At 35.7% G+C, this 25,110-nt stretch overlaps 1 protein-coding gene across 1 annotated transcript in view; it reads right to left on the minus strand.

The window, feature by feature from the left end:
- LOC111871667 (disintegrin and metalloproteinase domain-containing protein 22) overlaps window positions 1-25,110 on the minus strand; it is a 499,258-nt gene that overhangs the window by 10,347 nt on the left and 463,801 nt on the right. Inside the window, exons 21-23 of the mRNA XM_033754341.1 lie at window positions 20,466-20,536; window positions 16,102-16,473; window positions 14,367-14,700 (exon numbers count right to left, since the gene is read on the minus strand). Of these exons, the coding sequence (XP_033610232.1) occupies window positions 14,367-14,700; window positions 16,102-16,473; window positions 20,466-20,536 (777 nt within the window). The remainder of the gene's footprint in view (window positions 1-14,366; window positions 14,701-16,101; window positions 16,474-20,465; window positions 20,537-25,110) is intronic.

Raw genomic sequence — 25,110 nt, forward strand, 5'->3', positions numbered from 1 at the left:
GATATATGGTCATATTGGCTGAAACATGTTGTGATTTTTAAATTTAAATTTAAAATTTAAAACTTAACAATTTTAAACTTTTAAGTTAATAAATAGTTGCACATAAGACTGTAAAATAAGATTTATAATATGGAAAAGTGCAACAGGATACTACAACACAGTTTAAACATATGTCAGCTCCTATATTTTATTCATATGCTTATGTTTAATGGTACATTAGGAAAACATTGAAATGATAGTATGTTTTACGAAACATAGACCCTGTAAATGTTCTTGACATTTATAACAGAGTATTATTTATTCTACAAAATAATTTCAGTCAAAACTACTTCATGGAGCTAATTAATAAACTTCTGCATAAATGCACATTAAAATCAAAATAATTCCAACAGAGCATGTACACTGCAAGGAGGGGAAATATAGAAAATCATGTTGAATATTCTTCTTACAGAACATGGAAAATTAAGGTATATGGAAATTATGCCTAAGCGTTAAGTTTTCAAGTAATCTGAGAGTGTGACTTCACATTTTCGAGACCTTCAAATTGGATAAAGGTGAACAGCTAACAATATGTAAAATCATGTTTCTTTTATAGAATTTGAAATAAACTGTAGGCTGACATCTTTCACACTATTTTCTCATTTATGAAAAATGACTCATTATAACAAAGAAGTTGAAAAAGTCTTGCTTGCAGAAGTTTTTAAAACTCTCTTTAGAACACGTTTTAGCCCCATAAATAAGAGAGGTGGTTATATTATGGAATTATGTGGATCTTAATGAGGTACAACAGCTATGAATATGTAGATATCTTAAAAGTTTCATTGGATTGTAACAAGTTCCTCTATTAAATTTAATCTAAAAGTCTTTCAAGCAGATCATGCCTAATATGTGCATATGAATGGCAAGATGCACTGCATGGTACCATGTGTGTTTGTTTATGTAAAAGGACACAAAAGGATTCACAGTTAGGTAGCAAAGTCACTGATACATTGAAGAATGTGATTTCAGATAAGGATGCCCAAGGTCTGAGACAGCTTCTGCTGCAAGTTTTTTTTTTTATGAATAATTACCTTTCAGTGAAGATACCGCAGAGTTTACAGGATTTTCTGCCAAAAATTAATTTTTAATTACAACTGTTTTAAATTGGGCTAAGAAAGTAATATTGACAACATACTTGATAAAGACTGTTGAAAAAATTAATTACATGAATAACAAAATAATTTTGATGAAAATTATTTATCAGAAATTTGTAGATTCCATTACACAGTATTGATTCATAAAGCAAAATAAAGAGAATGATGAAGATGAAGCACTACAAATTGTCTTCACCTGAGAGAACTGTCATTTCTAGGATAAATATTACAAAATAACAAGAATTTCCTGACAAACAAACTAAATTAAGAATGTGTCTTTACTTTTGGTATACAGGTTAAAAAATAATATGTATAAAATATGACAATTAATAAACAAATATAATAGACTGTTAAGTAAATGTGAAATTGTACCAGCCATTAAAGGATGCCTAATAAATTGTGAATATAATGAAAAATAATCGAGGTGCTTCCAGCAGGAAACTGTTTTTCTGTAGTTGTGTATATTCTAAATTCTGGAAGTCTAAAATATTTTAATTTATTTTAGAAATCTGTTAATTAGGGTATAATATTTAAAAATGTAATTCTTAAGAATTATACTTCCAGCACTTTTATTCTGTAGGAATTTCAAAACTTGTTGTTTCTGTGACATTTGATGGTAACTTCTTACAGAATTAATAAGCACATAAACTGCCGAAACTATTAGCACACAAACACACACACAATATATATATAGGATCTTGCCAAATACAACAGGAATCCATGGGGGTTTCCCATGTATGTTATGATATATATAAGCTGTGTACTCTGTGTGTCTGTCACTATGCATATATGTATATTGTGAGAGCATGCGGATAACATGTATAGAGTGGAAAACGAAAAACCCAAAATAAATAAAATGAGCGATAGAGCGAGCGTAATTGTTAGTAACTGGTTTACCTCATGGCTACGCTCACAACGTGCTAGGTGGAATTTTCACAGGTAGAATTTGCGCTTCCTGCAACGACATAAAGCGAATCAAGCTTTGGATTGATGGGTCAAGAAGAAGCAATATCCATTATTATATTTAAAGTTATATATGTTATTTTGAAAGCATATTAAAGAAATCAATTTAAGAAATAAATTCCACAGGCAATATTAATTGTTTCTGAAATAAAACTCTCTTAAAAACTTAATTAAATAGTATGCAGGTTAATCTTCTTGAAATATTATTTGTGTGCATTTGAACACTGAAATGAATTGTTAACAATTTTTGTAAATATCTTTGATCAAAAATTTTGAAATTTTGAACAACTCTTATATTATGACATGGTTCTTAATTCTGTGGGAACTGTGCTATATCACATATACAGATGGTTAAGGCTGAGATCTTATAACTGACTCTTTAACCGAAAGCATATTATATGACTAAAACATGTCTCTCTCTCTCTCTCTCTTTCTATGTGGAGGTTATATGTGAATAAATAGTAATGTTATTTTCCTTGGGAAATACATTTCTGTCAAATAACAAATTCTCAGTTAATTATCACTATCATCTTTCCTACAATGGATAAGATACACTAGTTTTCAACAGTAATATTTTCTGCTCCTGATCTTTGACGAATACACTGTAAAAATTTGACTGAGGATAATAATGTCATTGTTTGAATAACGGTGTATAACACAAAGTTTTAGTCTTCCTGTTGCAGTTTCTCATATACAGGTAATATGTTCATAATTTATCTCAATGTATATTACCTCTACTTTCCTGTCTGAAGATATAGAGCAATGCATACTACTAAAAATAAAGTAGCCTTTTGTCTTTAGGAACTGTTACCTGCTACTGTAATATTCCAACTGTCTTCGTCTACTATGGTATTTGGTTCTGATCTCAAGACATTTTATTAGAGAGTTATCTTGTAGTCTATTCTGTAGGGTTCATTAATAATTAATCTTGTGATATTTAATCTCATGCACTAGGTAAGCACAAAAACCTCGAAAGTTTTCATTATATGTGGATAGGAAATGTGTACTGCCCACTGCATACTGAGCTTCGGCCTATTTTAATTTTTTGAAATTTCTAAAAACAATTTTCAACCAGAATTCTAGTATTAAGTTATCAGAATATGGCACTTTAAAATTTCTTTGAACATTCTATGTAGAATCTCTATGCATACATCAATTAAGAATGCAAATCAAAGATTTAGTTAAGCATATTAATTTGTTTTACTTCATACAAACCCTTGTAAATAAATGAGGAAATGTAATTTAGTACACTGAAATATTTGCAGTGAAAGGGTTTTTAAAAGAACAGACTTACAATCTGAAATATTATAAAGAGTTACAACATAACTGAACAAAATATTACAGAGGAAAAAAGAAGTCATAATGTAACTCCTATAAGTAAAACTGTGATAAAACCTGTGAAGTTAGGAGACAGGACATAAAACAAGAAGTAGAAGTGACCAAGGTTTCAAGTGTAACTCTTACTGATGTGTGAAGTGGGGATGATAGGATGATGGTTGCAATTCCTTACACAGAACAGTTACCATGCAGCTTTTCTCAGCACAATGCAAACAGATTACAATGGAATGGTACAAACTGTCTATTCTACAACTTGATAAATAGCACTTATGGCAGTATAGAATCTGTCTGTCTGCATCACTGACTTAAATGTACACAGGCTTTATTATCATGCGTTCTACAAAACACATATGTGTGGGATGATCAAATTCATGGACAAACTGTGACAGCCAAGATCCATATTGAACCAAGTTATGTGCTATAGTACAGTCCTAATGTATGCCTGAAGTTAAAATTGAAATTTAATAGATTATTGGCATTTTATTAATTATTGTTTGGTAAGATTAATTTATTTGTACTATTTCCTATCCATTTACTGTATCTTATGTACACATGTATCATTTATTGTGCATGCACATGTTCAGAGGCTTGTTTCAGTAGTCAGAATGCTGGAGTAGTACATTACTGAAGAGCAGCATTCTGTTGTGAGTTTCTGTGGGCAAAAGGATTCAGTGCAAAGGATATTCATAAAGAAATACTTCTTGTTTATGGTGGGAAGTGTTTGTCATATAAAACGGTTCACTACTGGTTCAAGAAATTACCACCTTAGTGGCAAACGTTTCGGTCATGATGAAGAGGTTAAAACGGATGTGCAGAAGTGCCTGAGACAACAGACAAAAGACTTCTATGCTGTGGGTTTCGATGCACTGGTAAAATGATGAGACAAGTATATCAATGATGGTAGAGGATATGCCAAGAAATAAATGTTTTCTTCCAGGTTCAAAGAGCACATGTTTTACATATATTCATTTATGACCTATTTACTGACTGTCCCTCATAGCATTCATTAACATCTTCATAGAAATTAGGATTTGAAATGTATTCTCCATGCTCCTTTCACTTTGCAAGGAATTAAAATTTGAAATATTGAAATGAGGAAGAAATATATTGAAAAACTCATAAACCAAACAACTAAACACATGGAATTAGTGGATCTGAAGATTCATGCATCAACCGTGTGAGTCCACAACTGGATTGAGAAGCTTAATTTTACTCATGTGTTATGAGTATCCACCTTAATACCTGTCAGCCATACAGCGTTTTAATAGTCCCTATCTACAAGGTTTCTCTATTATTTCTGTGTAGTTTTTAATTAATTCTTACAACACACCCTACATACATGACTCTCCTCAATTTATTTAACAACACCAAATGGTGATTATAACTAGATGGTTCAATGATTCAAGGATAGTAAAAATCATAATATATAAATTTAATGTCCTCTTCAACCTATTCACTCACATTGGTCCCATATATTTGTAAAGAAAGCAGATATTTTAACTCATTTCATGCGGAAGCAAAGAAATTGAGAATTGGAGCCAGTATGTGAAAGTGACACTTCCTCCTCTATATATTTTGTGATCTACTGAAATGTCAAGAAACAAATTAAATATCCAAAGCGTGTCACTAGCAAAACAGGAAGAAAACATGAATAGTTTAAATGCTAAAACCAGGTATGGTAATATATGCAACAGTGTTTTCAAACACTTGGCCAGGAAAGAGTTACATGCAGAATTTGGAACTACAATCTCAGAACAATTAACTTACAAAGAGACAGATTTCATGGAACAGATTCATTTTTGAGAAGCTGATAGTCACTCAGCTAGTCAAGAAACGACTTGCCTCTTGTGGAGAACTTGAAGGTTCATTACTATACATAAATGAAGCTGCCACTGGTCCCTATCCAAAGTCATTTTCATCCAGTCCAGACATTTATACACTATTCCTTTAAGATAAATTTTATTATTGGTTCTATCAACACAGTTATTTGTATTAAGGCATGTAGATCCATTGCTAGGCTAACCATGAAGTAAGCAACTAGAGAACTGGCATTGGTAAGCAACATCTCCACCAACAAACATGCTTCCAAGGCAAAAATTGCACTGCAAAAGAGGAACAGTGTTTTCTATGGGGTCCATGCCAATACGTTATATGTGAGGGCCAGCAGCAATTTAGCAGTCAGTCAGTCAGTTGGGTGGAGATTTGAGTTGGTTGGCAAGTTAATCTGTCAGTTAGATAAACCCTGGGGTTCCGTTATTGTGAGCTGATGCTGTGAGAAGCTGGTAGCTGAGACCAGAGACAGTTCGGGAACACAGAGGAAGGGAAAATTCCACTGTTGGAAACCGCTACTGAGCAACAGCTTGTGAAGAGTTGACCTGGTATTTCCTATATTGATCAGTGAAGTGTGTAGAGCAGTGAGACCATAATCCTTACTTGTCATTATGAGTTGCAGGAGTTCAGTAAATCAGATTACCAAACTAAACTCCATCTACAGTCACTAAAATCGTGACAGTATAGATTACCATACACTATAATTTTACTACATTTTTCGGTCTTTCAGCCATTATCAGTTATTAATACAATTTACAATCACTTTCAGCTCATCTGCTGTTCTTCCCCACATTGACCAATGGTTTTATTTGAAAGTAATTTTTCTGTTGTTATATACTAGTGTGATGCCTTTTGTAGTCTCTTTGTTCAGATTCATGTAAATAAAAATATTTAAACTTTAATGTTAAGATGTCAAATTGGGTGTATTATTTTTAGCACCATGTAATTTATGGGTGTTGCACAATATGGTTTTTATTCTGCATCTTGCTAGTTGTTATGGGGTTTAGTTCTTCCTTTTTCTGTATGATGTGAAATATGAATTTATTACCAGTGTGTGTATTTTAGGAGCTATATGTTGGGGTGTAGATATAATTTTTTTCTTGCCATATATTGGTGCTTTTCTTTTCTGTTGTACACTCCACTGTCATCTGCAGGTCTGCAGGTGTTCTTTGTTGTGTTGCATTATAGGCCGATTTCTTCTGATAATTTGCTTGTTCTGATAGCCCTGACTTTAATTATAAATTTATCATTAATATATATGTATTGTTGCATATGTAAAATATTATTATTGCTCGTTACTCTTACCTTCTTATTTGGGTTGTTTTACCTGTGGCTAGCAGCCATCTGGTTCGGTACTGTGGGTATTTGTAGCAGTGTGTTTTGCTGTGATGATCTGAATAGCATTGCTCTCTTGTGGCATTGTATGCACTATAGTTGGTGCTACTTTTTTGTATATTTAATTTATTTTATACTTATTTAACATGAGATGCTCAGTTTGACATCTTAATATTTTTAATTATATTAATTTTAACAAAAAGATTACACAGGACATTGACTTAGTATACAACAACTTAAAAATTATTCCCAAATAAAAACATTGGCCCATGTATGGAAGAACAGCAGATGAACTGAAGGTAAATGTAAATTGTGTTAATAACTGATGCCTGAGAAGCTGAAACATTTAGTAGAATTTTAGTATATGGTACATCTGTACAAACAGTTGTGCTGACAGAGCCGAGCAATAAAAACTGCCTCACATAAAATAGGAGGCTGTAATAAAATATCCTTTAAGATATATTTTAACAGTATTCTATCTATATTCTGGCCTCTCAACTGGTGTCTTCCCTTAAGGATTTCTAACTAAAATATTATATCGATATCATAGCCCTCCAAATTTCAGAACATTTTCATATAAAAGATCACAATCTCTTTTTACCCCCCTTTCCCAAAATATGAATACAGAGCAAGAAACTACTGAAATACCACACAAATATGTCAGTTAAGTAGTATATTCATTTAAAAATTTAGATAATTACTGAGCCTGAGAACTAATCCATTAAGGCCTGTAGGGGACATGGATGAAAGGCACCACAAATTCTTTGATGAAGATGTTGGTCTAGTTTGATATAAGTGATAGCTTAATTTTTCAGAAAAATGTATTCCTTGCGAAAGTGTTATTGCAATGTATTCTATAGGATTCTGTGCTTATGGTTGTGTGAAAAATGTTGGTTTTCTTTCTCTGTTTGTTGCTATCAAGTTTGAAACCTTCAATAAAATATATGTATTATTTAGAAAACCTCAACAGACAGTGTACTTACTCCCTGTTATCCACATGAAGATTGTTTAAAAGTTTAGTTCTGTAACATTTAAACCAGTAGTTCCTTCCTCATAGGAAACACAGTGCTCACATTATGACAATCAAGAGAAGAATAGCTGTTTAACATGAGAATCACACAAAACACCTAAATACACTGCAGGAAAAATGAAGACGTTTTTAATGTTAAAAGAAGTATTACACACAGTAACTACTATGCTTTAAGTGGCTGGTTCTTTGCGCATCAGTTAGTGAAGGTTTATACCACAATACGTACTTGAGAAATAAGCTTTTGTCACATTCTGTGATGTGTATCTGACAGTTAAGTTCATGGTGTCCTTCAGCTCTATGAACTACAAATGGGATATTGCAAGTGAATGAGGTAAAGATCTACTTCTTCCCACCTCCTGACACTATATACTACTACAGTGCATAAAGTACCAAAATCATTTGTGACACTAAGACTGACAGCAATGCAATGAATGTGTGCTGACTTCCTCCACTTCCTTCCAAATTTTAAGACAATTAAATGTATACAGTAATAAAAACACAAACTCTGAGATATAAAAAATAATAAATTTTAAAAATTATTTGCAATAAATAGCTCATATAACAGAGCAAATTATGGGTACCAAGAAAAAACTAAAAAATACAAATTGCTTTCATTTTTCAATGTGCAGGTTTTGCAGTATGTGCCAGTCACCATCAGGCATAAACTCATTATTTAGTTGCTTATTGTGTCTTCTAGCTTATGACACTAATTAGTCTGTTAGGTGGAGACTAACCTATCAGATTACACAGTAGGACACCCCAGATGATCACAGTATGAATAATCAGCATGCTAGTAGGGAATTTATCTAATCTATGTCGGTTTTTTTTTATTCTTCACAACCTCCTTACGATTTATGATGACAACTAGGGCATGTAGGAAGAGGTGTGTGAAGAAGCAATCCTCACGTTTTTTCATGTATTGTAACATGTAGACCCATTGCTGGGCAACGGCCGATAGATAAAAAAATATGCAAGAGCCGTTACTGAGTAATGGCTACACGGACAAATATGTTCCCATGGAAACGATTGAACTCCAAAAATGAGGAGCTGTGTTTTCCGCGAGGTCCGTGCTGATATGTTATAAGCAGGACAAGTTGGTAGGTGCAGTTAGAGTTTTACAAAAGCGAAGCAAAGCCTGTTCATAAGAGACAAAACCGTCCTCTCGTCAGAAAGGATGTTCCATAAGGACTATGACCGCAAAGGTTCAGCTGGAAAAAAAATCTCTGGTTGTGATCATCAAGGGGCTTAGCGCCAAGCCGATATGACTGGCAGTAAACCGCCAGTCGTAAAGACTTGGACTTTGGCTGCAGTTAGTCAGTCAGTGAAGAGAAGAATAGAATGTCGGTGTGAGATGGCCACCAGCCTGAGAGTTTATCAGCTGGAACAATGAGAGGGTTGTGGATATTTGCCAGATAGTAAGGATGTTAGTAGAGAACATTGTTAGGATCCGTTACAATGAAATGGGTAGAGAAGATAAAAACAAATTTCATGTGTGTTGCAGTTACAGTGATCTTCAGAGTGTGTACATCAGTGAGGCTGTTACAGTTAATCGTAGTTATGAGTTGTATAAGTGGTCAGTAAATCCAATCACCAATCCAAATCCCGTCTATGGACACTTGTACACGTGACAGATGGTGTCAGAAAGGATGGGGCTGGAAACTACATTGAATAATTATATCGCCACACTATGGAGATGGAACAAATGATGGCACACCTGCTGGCTGAAATAAGAACTAACCAAGTCAAGGCAGGCGCCAATCAAAAAAAAAAAAAAAAAAAGACGAAATAATGGCAAGGCTGGAAGCCAAGTTAAATGCCCATCACAAAAGGATGATGGGCAGATTGGACTCTCAGCTAGAGACAATAGAGGTCTCTTTAGAAAAGATGGAGGTCACGGATTTGGAGGCAAATCCAGATGAACAGAGTCCAAGGCGGTGCATGAGGAAATCCCTAAAGAAGAGGTCATGGTGAAAACAGTCATAGCATTGAAGAAGTGGCATGAGGGCTCGCATCTAGTTGTAATGCTTCATGATCATCCAAAGAAATGGACTCAGGGTGAAGGTGGGTCCCAGAAGAAGTTGACTGCCACCTGCAGGATGACCAGTTGTGCCATTCCTGCACATGGCGTAAGGGACACTACTGTCATGGAGAAGTCAAGGACAAGGCTGTGCCAAGAACCCAGAAAGAACGGACATTTGGGAAGAGACATCGGTTGAAACTGATAGTCATCAATGGCATAAGGAACAGAGGTCAAAGACAGCAGCTACATCTGAGGAAATAGAGGACAAATGGCAGCAGCATCAGAGGATGAAGCAGGAGACAGGAGCTCTGTCTGGGAAGTGTGAAGACATTACATGAGGCCCTCAGACAAACTCTTGGGTTGGAGGTCCTGAAGCAAGCAGTCTGGATTTCCAGCGGGTTGCGGAAAGTGAGTGACTGGACACTATGGAATGGTCGGCCCCCTCCGAAACGAAAGAAGCCACTAACAGCAGACTAAGAGCAATGGATGTAGGAGCATTGACCATTCTCAGAACTTCTGCCTGCAACAGACTGGAGGAAGAAAGGGTGGTACACCTGGACCAGCTTGCACCTCATTAGGGAGCCTTTTGGGAGGAGCAGCCTTAAGGAGGGAGCAGCAGGAGCAGTCAGAAATTAACCACCATGAGAACCGAGCCACAGGGAAGGAAGAAGATACCGATAATGTGCATCACAAACAGAGCCCTTGGAAAAGTAGAAATGGCGGTACAGAGGGAGCAGTTTAGCATGTTGACCCATTGCTGGGCGACGACCATGAGATAAGCAAATATACAGGATCCCTTGCTCAGTAAGGGCTTTCAAAACAAACATGTTCCCATGAAGACGATTGAAATATAAGAGAATCTGTGTTTTTATGCTGTTCAATGTTATAAGTGGGAGAAGTCTGGAGCTGCCATTAGTCAGTCAGTGATGAGAAGAGTAGAAGGCTGGTGTGAGATGTCCGAACAGCCTTGGAGTCAGTTGGAATAATGAGCAATCATCACAAACGTTTAGATATTATTTTGCTAGTCTTGGTTTTCTCTCGACACTATATCCACAGAAACGGTCACCACTTTCTGCAGCCACATAACTCGTATTCATTTATTTTGTAATGATTTTCTGTTGCATGGTGACTAGCTACTTGAAGTATGTGGCTTCAGCTTTTGGACTTTGCATGGTAACCAGGTACTTTATATTGATACTGTTTGAAAAGCCCCTCCAAATACACCACATCAATCTACAGACCTTTCTTTATTTTTCCACATAATCGCCACCTCTTTGTACACATTTCTCCCAGCGTTCTGGGAGCTTGAAAATTCCCCTTCTGTAAAATTCCATTCCAGCCATCCGAAGACGCTGACGCACTGCTTTCTGAATTGCCTCCCTTGTCTCAAAACGTTGTCCACGCAGCTGATCCTTCACAAATCCGGAAAAAATGGTTGTCGGAGGGTGCCAGATCAGGGCTATAGGAGGGGTGTGGAAGAACTTCCCACCCCATCTTTGCAATTGCTTTCAATGTGAGGCGAGCGGTGTGGGGGCAAGCGTCGTCATGCAGGATGATGATCTTTTGTCCCGGACGTTTATCGCGCAATGCACAATGGAGCTTGTACAGCGTCTGGACATAACTAGCAGCATTGATGGTTTGCCGAGGCTCCAGGAATTCGGCCAGAACAAAGCTCTCTGCATCCCAGAAGACTGTGCCCATAACCTTCACAGCTGATGGCACTGTCTTTGCCTTCTTTTTTGATGGAGAATGCAAATGGTGCCATTCCATACTCTGACATTTCGTTTCAGGCTCGAAATGGTGAAACCAGGTTTCGTCACCTGTCACAATACAAAGCAAAAAATCATCACCTTCGTGTCGATATCTCTGCAGTAGTTCTGAGGTGATGGCTTTTTGCTGACCTTTGTGGTCTTTGGTCAATAACCACGGGACCCAACGAGCACAAAATTTCCTATAGCCCAAGCTTTCAATCATCCCCTGTACTGCACTGTGCCCTATTCCAAGTTTTCGGGCTATTGTGTCCACAGTCACACGCCTGTCATCTTGAATGATCTCATCCACTCTTTCCTTGTTGCGTTCAGTTGAGGCTGTTCGAGGACGACCACTCCGAGGCTCATCTTCGATGGTGGTGTTCCCATCTTTAAAATGTTTCACCCATCTTTGAACACTGCCCGCACCCATGCGCACACACTTCCATAAGCATGCTGAAGTCTCTGGCGAATTTCTGCAGCAGGGATTTCCTCTTTCACAAGAAATTCGATGACAGCACGCTGGCTAAATGACATATGGTTGTCGGCCATTTTGTTAGGAGTGATACTGATCACGTGATGCAAGCTATTGACGTCACAAGACACTCAAGGTTAACACAACATCTGGTTCCACTTACCACCATACTCCCTTTCGTCTGCTGTTCCTATGTTGCATGCAAAAAAAGTTGCTCATGACCTTCGGTACGACCGACATATATTTCATGACTGAAATAGAGGTTGTTTCTCTTCCCCTCTCTTTTGCTCAGTTTCCATTTCAGTGTCCTGATGAGTATAAATCATTATTACATTCCTTTTATTACACACTGCCACTGCCCCAGAGTGCTGGGCAATTGTGTTTCCCTTTATCAATTTGGAATTTTTGGTGGCTCTGGAAACACTGTTTCTGTCCACTTTCTGAACCTCAACAAAAACAATGCCCTTGTGTTTAGCAGCCTGGTCAGAACTGTTGAGTTGTAAGGATTACCCAGCCAGTCTACATGGCCTTCTTGTAGTAAGGGCTTCACCAAATATACAAGAACAAATAATGTTTTGTTTATCTTATGTGTTAATGTGAGACAACTGAAAAGATCTTCCTCTGCGTGTACACACCACTGAGAGACCATAGACATCCTGAACTGGATTTGTATAATTCAGTAGACTTTCTTGTCATATTTAGCTGATTTTAGATGTAAAATTTGGAAGTAAAAATTTCTCTCCACACTGTATGGGGTTTGTTCACTGAAATGTTCTATCCAAGGAGAAACAAGTTCTGGAAATTACAGGGGACTGAATTACAGAATTTCGCAGAACTTACATAATTTGTCTTCATTTTCATTTGATAAATGTAAAACTTTCACTGTTTGTTTGAACCTAGTCCTCGGTATGATCACCATAGCTTGGAATTGACAGATTTCTCTTTCTTGCAAAATATATCTGGAGAGTGAGCTTCTGAGTGATCCCCATTAAAAGAAAGAAATCATGTACAACATAAATTCCATGTTCTGACACTAGTGTCCACTGCTTTATAAGGGATCTAAATAAAAGAAGTATGCCTCTACAATTCATAAATTCTGCTTCATAATAAATGGTTTCCACAATGATTTCACTAAATCTTAACTCAAAAGACACATAATCACAAACACAGTTTCTAGGATGTTTTCCACATGATAATGAGGTACATAATTACCGGAAAATAATTTATGTTCTCCATGATAATTATGTACGCCTTCCAAATAAAGTGTTGCTATAGTCACTGTTGCCAGGAGAATGACCTTGGCCTTTCTCCTTCATGACAATTTCTCTTCATCTACAAGAGCATCAGCAGCTGTAATGTCATCTTCATATTCATCAGTTTCTTCACTACTGTCATTCTCACCACTGTCCCTAATTATGCATTTATCTGAGCCATTTAGGATGTCAAAAACTTTTTCCTTACTCTGACATTTAATTACAGGTGAAAGGAAATTTAAAATGTACACAATCAACATGAACACAAAGTTCAAGTTATAGTATGGAAATACAATACTACTAAATATTTTGATATACCAGTAAATATTTGATCAGGAACATTGAAATTACATGTAAATGATCTTGCAAAGAACCCTGAGATGGCAGGCAAAATATGTGATGGTACATAAATGCCTAAGCAGTCACTGAAAGCCAAAATATTATCACTCTTAGAAGCCTAAAACTAGGGCATACTCTTAGCCAAGAACAAAGCATCCATTCCTGTACTAATTTTAAAGCAATGTATTTTGTCTGTAAGCCTATGTATTAGCTGTTGCTAATTGTTGTAATTTTCTTTTTACTCATGACCATTACATATATTAGTAATATAAACAAAGAATGTATGAAATAGGTATATTATACTCGTAGATATATCCACAGAAAGAGCAAAGATTTCTCTACAAAACTACATCATTAGATTCCCAAGTAAACAGTAGAGACATGCTAACATGGAAGATTAATGGAGATGCTACATAGGTTAGTACCTCTTACTGATATTAATGACATAGGGGGCAAGTCAGTAAGTAAGGTATACTTAAGTTGGAGTCAAAGGGTTAATTAATCAATATAATTGATGGGTGGTCTGTTGAAAAAGAGGAAATCCACTTGCTGAGAGACATATATTTATTAATTATGTACTATTCTCAAATTTATTTGGCACTAGTGTCAACAACAAGGTGAAAATACAGGTTTCTAAAAGGAAGGATGGAGAAAGCTCCAAGGAAATGAGCTCAGCTTTGTGTGTTATAAATTCAGATTGCATAATATGAAGATAAAACTAGGCTCATATAGTTAAAGAACCAATGCTCTTGTTACTTGTGATGATTGTACATTACCTTCTTTAAACACTTAGAGACAGTATCTGATTCAGATGTAACTTACGTTTAACAAAGCAAATAATACTTAAACTAGACTGATCTTCATATGAAGCATTGCAGCCAATTGCATGCAAGTATACTCACCTCTGCGGTTCGCTGCAGGCTGCTGATTCTAAACGATAATGCCTATCTGCTTCTGTTTCAGACATACGAATGTCTTCAGAGCCACTTGGACTCATGTGGCGGGCCGAGTGGTGTTCCAGTTGACGGATGAGATCTTCCAAGTTGCGGATACGAATTGGGCCACACGATGGAGGTACCTCATCATCTTCATCTTCCTCTTGCTGAGCACCATGATGATGAAGTAATGACCCTGTCCCTTCTACCAGAACTGTGTGTGTCTGTGGACCGTCACACACTTTCTCTTGACTTCCAGAGCGTTTGTAATCACTGTAGCTACCACCACTACTGCACTCAGCTGTAAAGAATATAAAAAAATGAACATGGGCTGCTTAAATATCATGACTGGCTTATCTATATAGTGCTTCAATGATATTTATCAAGTTTCTTACAGGAAAAACTTTGGAACTGAGTGAGAGAGTTCAGTGAAAATAACACCATTTCAAAGGGCTGTTTATTGATGTTCTGCAAACTTCTGTCAGAAAACTTACTAGCTTTTGTCACAGCCTGCATTATATCTATGGTAACACAAACAACAGGCCAAGATAACTTGGTCAGCAAGGTTGTTGACTAGACACTGGTTGAGTGAGATTTGAACTGTGGCAGGTGCTGGAACCTTCTCTTCACCGATGTGTCCTGACTGGCTCTGGGACAGTTCCACCCTCCTACCCAATGGGTACTGGGACTGGGGTAAAGAGGTCAGAGCATAAACCTGACAACCAACCTTCAACCAAACACAAATATGGAAGGTGTGAAGCTTTACCCCCACAACCCTCACGAACAACAATATTGTGAGGAGTAGGTGAAGGGCATCTTTAGCACTAGAAGTGTCTCAGATGATCTTTTCTCTTAATTACTTCAGTAAATTCCATTGGTAACATCTCAAATGGAGACATCCAGAACAAGACACAATGAATTTCAACCACTGATGTTACTGCAGTAGTCTTGTTCTATTACAGAAGTCATCCTGATTCATGAATGAAATTGACTGAGGTTCTACTGCAGATACAATTATAATTATATAGATATCCATAAGAAAGAGCACAATGAACATTTTAATTGAAAAAAACAAAATCATTTTTACTAGTGAAGAGAGAAATCAGAACAGTGTGTGCTATCCAGTTTGACAGATGTTTATTTCCAGCCTGCCTGTGAGCATCACTGGACACATGCACAATTAAAGTTCCTGCTCTATCATGTTATCAAATTTATAGAAATTTTACATATTCTCTGTAATCTACATTGTCATAAGATGCATCTAGGAAAATAGATTTTATTAACAGAAAACTGCTGTATGAGTGCAACTTCTGATAGACGAAAATAAAGATATATTGTCAATTAAAGGTTTAAGAAATCATGGGCAGTATGGCTCAAGTGTGATGGGGATGAAGTGCTCTATAATGATGTCCAATTGTAAGTACAGTATAAATTGTAAGAATTCTGAAAGCTTGCATATGGCCAGTTCAAGACAAATGAAAGTGCATATTTCCATTTAGTCTATATAAGTGGTATCCTGAATGAAGGAAAGGATGGTTTCTGGATTACTTAAAAATGCCACTGACACTGATCAACTAATGTAGAGTCACATGAGAGTATGAAAATGACCACAGAGAGTAGGCTGGAAAAACCTGTCATTACTTATTTCAAGATAATATTCCATTACATGTGCGGACCAAATAATAGATAAATTAGAACATACCTAAAGATTTACGAAGGATCTCTTCACTGAGCAGACTACTGCTACCAGAAGGTGTGGCAGCCCCTCTATGTGATGCAGCATTCCGCAATGCTTCTAAAATATCTTCATGGTAGCCATTGAGGCTCTTGAGCGTTCGTTCTACCTCTGAAATTGCTCCTCCTCCCCCACCTCCCATCATGTCTGGGCCCATATTGTTGTCAGACTGGGAGAGGATTTCCTGGTTATCTGATTGTGAGTCTTCTGACCATTTCTCCTTGCACACATCTCCCATCACAGTTCCATATGGCCCTGATTTCTTTAAAATTCCCTTCTCAGGAAGCTTTGATAAGTTATTAGGTGGGAGGTCGATGAATGAAACTGTTTCCTCCTCTCCTAAACATGAGAATGACATGAATTCACCAACGAATTGTGTGATACTGCAAATATTAATTATTAGAAATGAAAGCATTATAATGTAGATTGTCAAGATACTTTTGCAACTGTATACACCCCTTTTCTTACAAATAATATATTGAAGTCTTAAATTACTTTTCTCTCAATACTTGTGTCTGATCAATAAGCTCAAAACATCTCCATGTCTAATTCTCATATAATTTTCATAAATATGCAGAATTTTGTGTACTTATTTTTAAGCGTATGGCCTAGTCATGACATTACTCTTCATATAGAGTTTTATTAATAACTTCCACTTCACGAAAATAAATGACATTTTTTTATTTATTTGTCACCTAATTTCATGTAGCAATATCCCACAGACACATAAGAACTTCCTGTGTTTAGGAAAACAATATTAAAAACTTAAGATATCTGCTAATAAATCTAATGTATGTCCTAAAAGTAAGTAAAGCTCTCCCTGTAACAGGCCGTGAAGGCCCATAGGGTTCTGAGACGTTGAGGGTCCCACATTATCTAGACCTAGGGTCTCCAAACTAAAGCCCGTGGGCCACATACGGCCCATGATGTGATTTTATCCAGCCCGCGAAAGAATTGTGCAGAAATGCGCCAATTGAACTAATTTTCCAATGAGTACTGGTAAATGTGATTCCAAGCTTACTGACCTGACATATATTGCAGTTCGGTGGCTTAGCTGTGGAAAGGTTCTTTCGCACTTCTTTCAGCTCACGAATGAAACTGATATATTTCTTACCGAGAAAAACCATCATGAACCACTTTTATCAGATACCGATGGGCTTTGGAAATTAGCATTTTTTGCTGATATGGTGAACCATATGAACCATTTGAATTTAAACTTGCAGGGTGAAAATAACTTAGTCTGTGATTTATTTGCACTTATCAAGGCATTCAGAGCAAAGCTGATACTTCTGGAAAGCCAAGTGAAAAATTGTAACTTTGTTCATATGCTATACTGTGCAGAGTTGCATAAAAAGAATGAAGCAGAATTTCCTTCCTCGTTTGCAAATTTAGTCATTTCAGATTTGAAGGAACAATTTCAGAAGCGAATTCCTGATTTGGATTCCAGTGCTCAGGAAATTAGATTGTTTCAAAATCCGCTTGACTGTGATACTGCAGTCAAATTCAAATGGAAATGATTGAACTTCAGGAAAATTATCATATTAAAGACAAATACAAGGAAGGAAATTTGATTGAATTTTATAAATTTCTGAACTCTGAGCAATTCCCAAATTTAAAGAAATTTGCTTGTAAATTTATCTCCATTTTTGGGACGACATATCTGTGTGAACAAACTTTTTCCCAGATGAAGTACATAAAGTCGAAATACAGGGCAAATTTATCCGATGAACATTTAAAGTGGCTACTTGTGATTAGCGTTTCAAAATTTGAACCTCAATTTAATCAGATTTTAAGAATGCGAAAAGAGTTCCATCATTCACATTAATTGTTTTATTATAATTTGTGATCAAAATACATATGAGCATTTGCTGCTACTGTCTGTTGTCATTAATATATGATTATTTATTCTCACGTACTTTGTATTTAGTTTATGAAATTCTGTGCTTCCAATAAAACTCATATACCTAGAGCTATTAATTTCTCATTTTATCCGGCCCGTTGAAAGCGCTGAATTACCGAATGTGGCCTGCGGTTCGAAAAGTTTGGAGACCCTGATCTAGACAATCAGCTCAAAGATGGCGGTAAGGTTGTTTGCCTTACGAGCCGGCTGCGCTTTACTCTCCAGGAAAATTATTTAATTAATTCCTGATACTCATTTCTGTTAGAGGCTGAGTTGACCCCAGGGCCATAGTGCGGCTGGAAGGGTTAGGTCAACTGAAAAAAAAAATCAATGACCTCATTGGGACTTGAACCCACGACCTTTCGGCTTGTAGCATAGTGCCTCAACCACTACATAAAATTTTAATTTTCTCCACAAATCCAAGGTAGAACTGTTCGGATACTGTCTCCTTTCTTAAATTGGAAACATTTTTCACTTTGTAAATCTTCATTTAACATAATAAACTTATATTAAGAACATCAATAAATAAGAATTTACTCAGTAATGTCAAGTTCAGTCATGTCAATACCTAAATGTCTTAAGTATCTTACTTTATATTATGATTTATGTAGACAATAGTAGACACTAACATAATTCATACAACTTATATATTACATGAGCGTGGGACATCTCACTGTGCAGGGAGACTATCAAGTATACAAAGATTGAATTTATCCTTCTAACTTCACATTTAAGTATACCCTACAATAGAGAAGTAACATCACTGCAATAGTTAACCTATGTATCACATGAAGAAGGTATTAATCAAAATAAGTGAATCTTAGTGTGTATAAAGTGTAAGTCAAAGAGTAGGTTTCATCAAATACATCAAAATTCAGAGTACAGCTATCTGCAGACTTACGTATGTGAATTTCACTTTAAGACAATGTGAAATGATAGTTTTAATTTCAATTTTAAGTGAAGACTAATAAATTAATGAAATTATTTGCCTACAACAAAAGCCAAAAATTTATATTACTGGCAAAAATGAATGGTATTAAATTTATTTGACCTGCATCTTTTTCAACGAAAATTGAAGGCAGAGAAAACAAAGCAGCAGCTAGAACTAGTAGCAAAATTTCCAATTATGCAATCACTCAGAATCACATAACTTAAAATATTCATGCTCATTTTTGTACAGTTATTCTTGGGAATGCTATTATAGTGTAAGTTGGAGAATATCTGTGTATATGATACTTTGCTTTATTTATGCTAAATTTCTCTACTTTGCAATTAGATTTACATACCACAGTCTCCTTGTACCTGTTCATGTTTCCTTCCTTGCCTCTTTTTCATGTGAACTACTCATTTTCTTTATTATTATCACCTAATATCTCATTTTGAACTATACTTCCAAATAAATTATTAATATAATTAAATGGGAAGATTAGCTGTTGCATTAGATAACATGTATTACTTCAGGTTTAGCAAAAAAAAAAAATTACTAGCACAAGAAATAAATGAGCAGTGATAAAGAAATATAATGACTTCTTTGTACTTTACATATCTGTAAACTCAAGCTGACAGCAGAAACAGAACAAGTAACTGACTTGTGTTGTTTCAGTTCAGTCAGCAATCCCACAGTGTACTAACACAGCACAGAATAATGGGACTTATATGGTTTCTGCACACAGTGTGTAACAACCTTCAAGGAAAACATTATAGCTAACAACTATATTTTGACAAAAATGTGACTTATGTTGCTTCTGCAATCATGAATTAAAATGTTACATTAGTATGGACATACAGACAAAAATGAAGACTGTAGTGGACTGAAAGAATATTGGAGGACAACATCGATAACAGAACAGAAAGATATGAAAGAAATCAGAAGGTACTAGATTCAAATGATCATCAGTAATGGCACATGGAAATGGGAAAACCACAGAAGAGGAGCAAAAAAAAAATTAATCCTATACCATTATTTAAGAGTAGTATATAGGTAAGAAGAATAAATTCACAGGCAGGTATAGAAGCTGCAAATTACAACTTGCAGGTACAGTACCACTTTATGATTAACTGTCAACATTCTAGTTTGGAAGTAAATTTTGTTAATATAGAAAATGTTAGAACTGTGTTTCCATGTTGATATATTTTGATAGAAATCTATGGAAATATCCTGTATGATGAGATTTGGTCCTTCAAAGGATTCTAACTGACCCCAAGGAATTATATTTTAACTGAAGACTCTGATGAATGTAGCAAAATAATACCATATTATTTAATAATATAACAATATTACTGCATTTTTTACACTGTGAGACTGTTTGGAGTCACCTTTATGGTCCATGTACTGATCAAGATGACTTCTTGTGTTGAAACTGAGGTATTAATTATTTGGATTGCTCTATGGTCATGCTATAAAACCTTTAAGCACTGGAAAGTTTCTCACCTGAATGAGTGGCATCCTCCTCGCTTCCAGAGCCAACTCCCATTCGCTTCAATTGCTGAATCTTGTGCTCCCTGAAAGTAGAACAACCCAGGAGCACACAGCATTTTCTCTACATATAGTACTAATTTCTGTAGTATGGCCATTTGCATAATCTGCTATAAAAATGTCCAGAAGATTATTTTCATGTATGATATGCTTGATGCATGCTGGCTGATATATGATGCTTTCTAACAAAGATATGTGAAATAATGAACTTCAACTTTGAAACCCCATGATTTCCAAATGTGTTGTGATCTACATGCAAGGCTGGTCTTGAAGTTAATATTTGCTGTTACAAATATGTTGTAATTAGTAATAAAGATACTCCAGTATGTAAATTAAAAAATCCTACTCAGCAGTGCAGAGTAAGTAAAAGTAAAAAGTAAAGGTATCCCTGTAACAGGCTGTGGAGGCCCATAGGGTTGTGAGATGTTGAGGGTCCCACATTTTCCAGATAATCAGCTCATAGATGGCGGTAAGGTTGTCAGCCTTATGCGTCATCTGCCCTTTACCCCCAAGAATATCCCTGGTACTCATTTCTGTTAGAGGCTGAGTCAACCCCATAATATGGCTGAAAGGATTAGATAAATTGAAAAATACAATTACCTCATTGGGAATCAAAACCCATGACTTTCTGGCTTGTTACATAATGCCTTAACCAACTATGCTGCCGAGTGCTCCAGGCAAATACCAGGACAGTACCTTAAATTAGGCCATGTCCATCTCCTGCCATATTCTTTTCAATTCATTACCCATGATCATCCAGTTATTTCATGCTAGGTAATATGAGCTACTGATAGCATCATTAAATAGACTTTAGAAAAAACAAACAAATGAAAAAATCCGAGACTAGCATTGGCTGACAGATATAGAGACATACAGTTGAACCTCGCTTAACGAGCACCTCTCATAACAAGTAATTTGCATAACGAGCAAAACAAATTGTAAAAATGTGACTTGCTTAACAGCGACGTTTCACATAATGAGTGATGAGAGGGGAAGTCCCAGATTGTGCGCTTGCTACATCAGTCTGTGTTTAGCACTCGTTCCGCTAGCATCTTAGTGTCGCTTGTGATCACACATTTTTCCAAACTTGTGTTCAGATATATTTTGATTTTTTTTGCGCAAAGTTTAATAATGCTTGCAAAAATGCCCCAAAGAAAAAGCCGCAAAGAGACAGCCATAAGAGAATAAAAATAACCGTAGAAATGAAACGTAAAATATTGAAAAGCGAGAACAAGGTTTGAGCGTGGGTGATCTAGCATGCACATACAATCGGTCTTCATCAGTGATTTGCACTATCCTCAAGAACAAGGGCAAGATTAAGGAGACAGATGCTTCAAAGGGAGTGACAAGAATATCTATGCAACAGTTACGTATTCTCAACGATGTTGAAAGGCTGCTCCTCATATGGATAAACGAAAAAATTTACAAATTTATTTAATGATAATGCTGTATCGCATTTTCGCCAAATTTTGAAGGGTCGGCAAAAACAAATGTCTCTAGACAGCTTTCTAGTAAAAAAGAATTAGATATGTATCATAAATAATAAACCATTTCGATTTTTGTATTTTTGTTTTCTGCAAATCGAATTCGCATTCCAGGTTGGTTCATTCCGCATAGAGGAAAAGATGAAGATGATTCACGATCCTTAACAAAGTATATATATAACTTTCTTTGAATAAACGTTATACATAAAATTTTTTTATTATTTTTTTGGCATGGAATGCATTATTGTATTTTACATTAATTTATATGGGAAAAATTGTTTCGCTTAATGAGTGTTTCGCATTACAAGTAAGATTTTGGAACAACTTATGCTCGTTAAGCGAGGCTCCACTGTACTGTGTTTCATAAGATGTATGAACTGAATTTATAAATATTATTTATATGAATTTTAGGCTTAAATGGATTAAAAAGCAAAATAGGTTCATAATCGATTTATACCATAGAGCCTAGGCAACAAGAAATATTAATGCATAATTCAACATCAAATTTGAATCTCAGCAATATCCTTAGTATCTGCTTCCAATATTTTTTAAGGTCACATTATGCGGGAATGAGTTTTCTGATATTAAAATCTTTGTCTCCTAGAGCTGCAGACATTTATGCAAATGACCATGGCCCTAGTTTGGACTGAGGGAATTACATTATGCGTACAACATGTCATATTTTCTCTTGGTCATTAAAACTATACTATATGGTACTGCTCTCATGACTAAAGACCCCCAGTTGTAAAATATACAGAATTTTAACAAAAAGTAATTTCAATATTAAACACAAAAGACTTTACCAAATCATATAAAGCAGAGTCAGAGCTAATGATGGTGGAGTACGAAATCCTGCATTCTGTTCTGCGTATCAACGTTGAAGATGAGTCAATTTTATTTTATGACTCTGAGAATTAATCCACAAAACTACAACTAAGATACAAATACAAATGTTCTACAGTCATTTTCACAAAATAACTCTTAAAATGAATTTCTTGGTACATTCTAATTGGAACATTGAAAAACTTCAGAAACATTCATTATGTTCATCGGTCACAGTAAATTGCATGAATATTGCATAATCTTTATTAAATACTAAAAGTTTCCACTTAAATATCATCATTAAAGACCAATCTTATTAATGCATAATCCATACTGAAGTTACATAGTTTAAAAATTCATTTTATATTATAATGAAGAGTACTATATTCTGGAATATAATGCCATGTAGTCCATTGAAAGTCAACCGGCATTTCAGAGGAACATGCCACCTCCATCTTCAAAGTCAAAGAATAAGCCAAGCAAGAAACCAGCGTGAAACCAGCGTGAAATCAGGTTTCTAATCAAAAGTATTCTTTGACCCTAAAGTTGGAGGTGACATGTTCCTCCAAAATATCAGTTGACTGTCAACAGACTACATGGAATTATAGCTTAGAAGATAGCGCTCTTTGTAACTGCTGCTGTGAGAACCTCAAATCCAATGTATTATATGTGGGTTTAAATTTGTACATAAATTCTTGAGCAAGAGTAAAGAAACTAAACCTTTCCAGTGCCATTGAATGCACTGGATTTTGATGTAATCTGGCAAATTTAACGCTGCATTTTAGTATGTTAAGAACTGGATTTGAATTTCAATTTTACTGATGTGGGCATGTGGTTGTTATGGGAGAGACAATGCATGTATACAGGATTTTAATGAGACAGCCTTTTTGTGCATGTCCACTTGGAAGGCTAAAGGGATGGGAGAATAACATTAAGGTGACCTGCAAGGAGACCGGTTGTGAGGATGGGAGACGAATAGTATTGTCATGTCCAATGGTGGATTCTGCATAAGTGTTGCTGAAACTTTGAGCTTTCTTACACAGTGCTAATTAGTTTTGTTCTCTTATAATGCTAGGTGCCTTCAAGAGTTAAAATACTTTTTCATACAGATGTAGCAGAAGTGACTGCACATATGTATCAGATTCATATGTTCTTATAAGAAAATCTGGATAATGAAAATGCAAGATTCCTTACCTTATGTTTCTGATATTATCCACATTATAAGTCATGTTTTTGTGATGGCACTCTAACATCATGTTAGGTTTTAACATATGAGTAAAATTTCACTCTGGCTAACCTGTACATTTGGCCTGAATACTCTATATAAATGGGTTGTAATGATGATTCTACACAACTTTTCTACAAAAGCCACATATCTTAAATTGCATGACCAATAATTAACTAATCAGAAACTATCAATATGTCTTCATCCTTAAATCTCATAATATATAAGGCCACAACCATTTTGTTGGTTTTTCAATGTTCCTTCTTAGCTCACGGAAAATAACAAAATTCTAACCACAGTGATACTGAATCATGCTGACACAATTATTAACAGAGACTACAAAAAGAAGTATAAGTATTGAATAGTATACTATCATGTGTGTTTAAATAATAAAACAATTTCTCAGAAATGTTTTTGCAGCGTATGTCCAATCCTTCATGCAACAAATGTATAAATCTCCCTTTTCTTAAAGTAAATGACAGAAATATAAAAAGCCTTGTGGGCTATCATTGGTCATCACAAAAGAATATATGGTTAAAAAATTCTAAAGTACTATGAAAAGGTCTGTAATTATAACATAATTTTGAACACTGTTATTTGCCTGAAATAGGATAGGGACCAATAGAGGGATCTTGTGGACATAGTGATGAATTTTTGTGTTCCATAAAATGTTGGTAAATACTTGATTAGGTGCACAACTGGCAGCTTCTCAAGGTGAGCTTAGCTCCATGGAGTTAGTTAATTTGCCTGAATACTACTTTCCTTTTCTTCTTCCCCCTCCCTGGAAAGGTATGTGATCCTGAAATAACAGGAGTGCTGATAGCAAACCTTTTTGAGCAATACCATGCCACTGATATGGTTTGGGAGGGAGTGCAAAGAATGAAACTATTAAAGTAATATCCTTCAGAAAAGCATAACCACCATTTACTGTCAGGGCACTTGGGTCAATACTTTATGGAACCAAGTGACTATTTTGAGGCCCCCACATATAAAATCCTGTGCTTCATTCGAAGCGCAGGATTGCTGAGGGGATAATCAAAAAGGGAAGCACAATAGATCACTGTAGGTC

Source organism: Cryptotermes secundus, unplaced genomic scaffold (assembly GCF_002891405.2).
Source record: "Cryptotermes secundus unplaced genomic scaffold, Csec_1.0 scaffold233, whole genome shotgun sequence".
NCBI lineage: Eukaryota > Metazoa > Arthropoda > Insecta > Blattodea > Kalotermitidae > Cryptotermes > Cryptotermes secundus.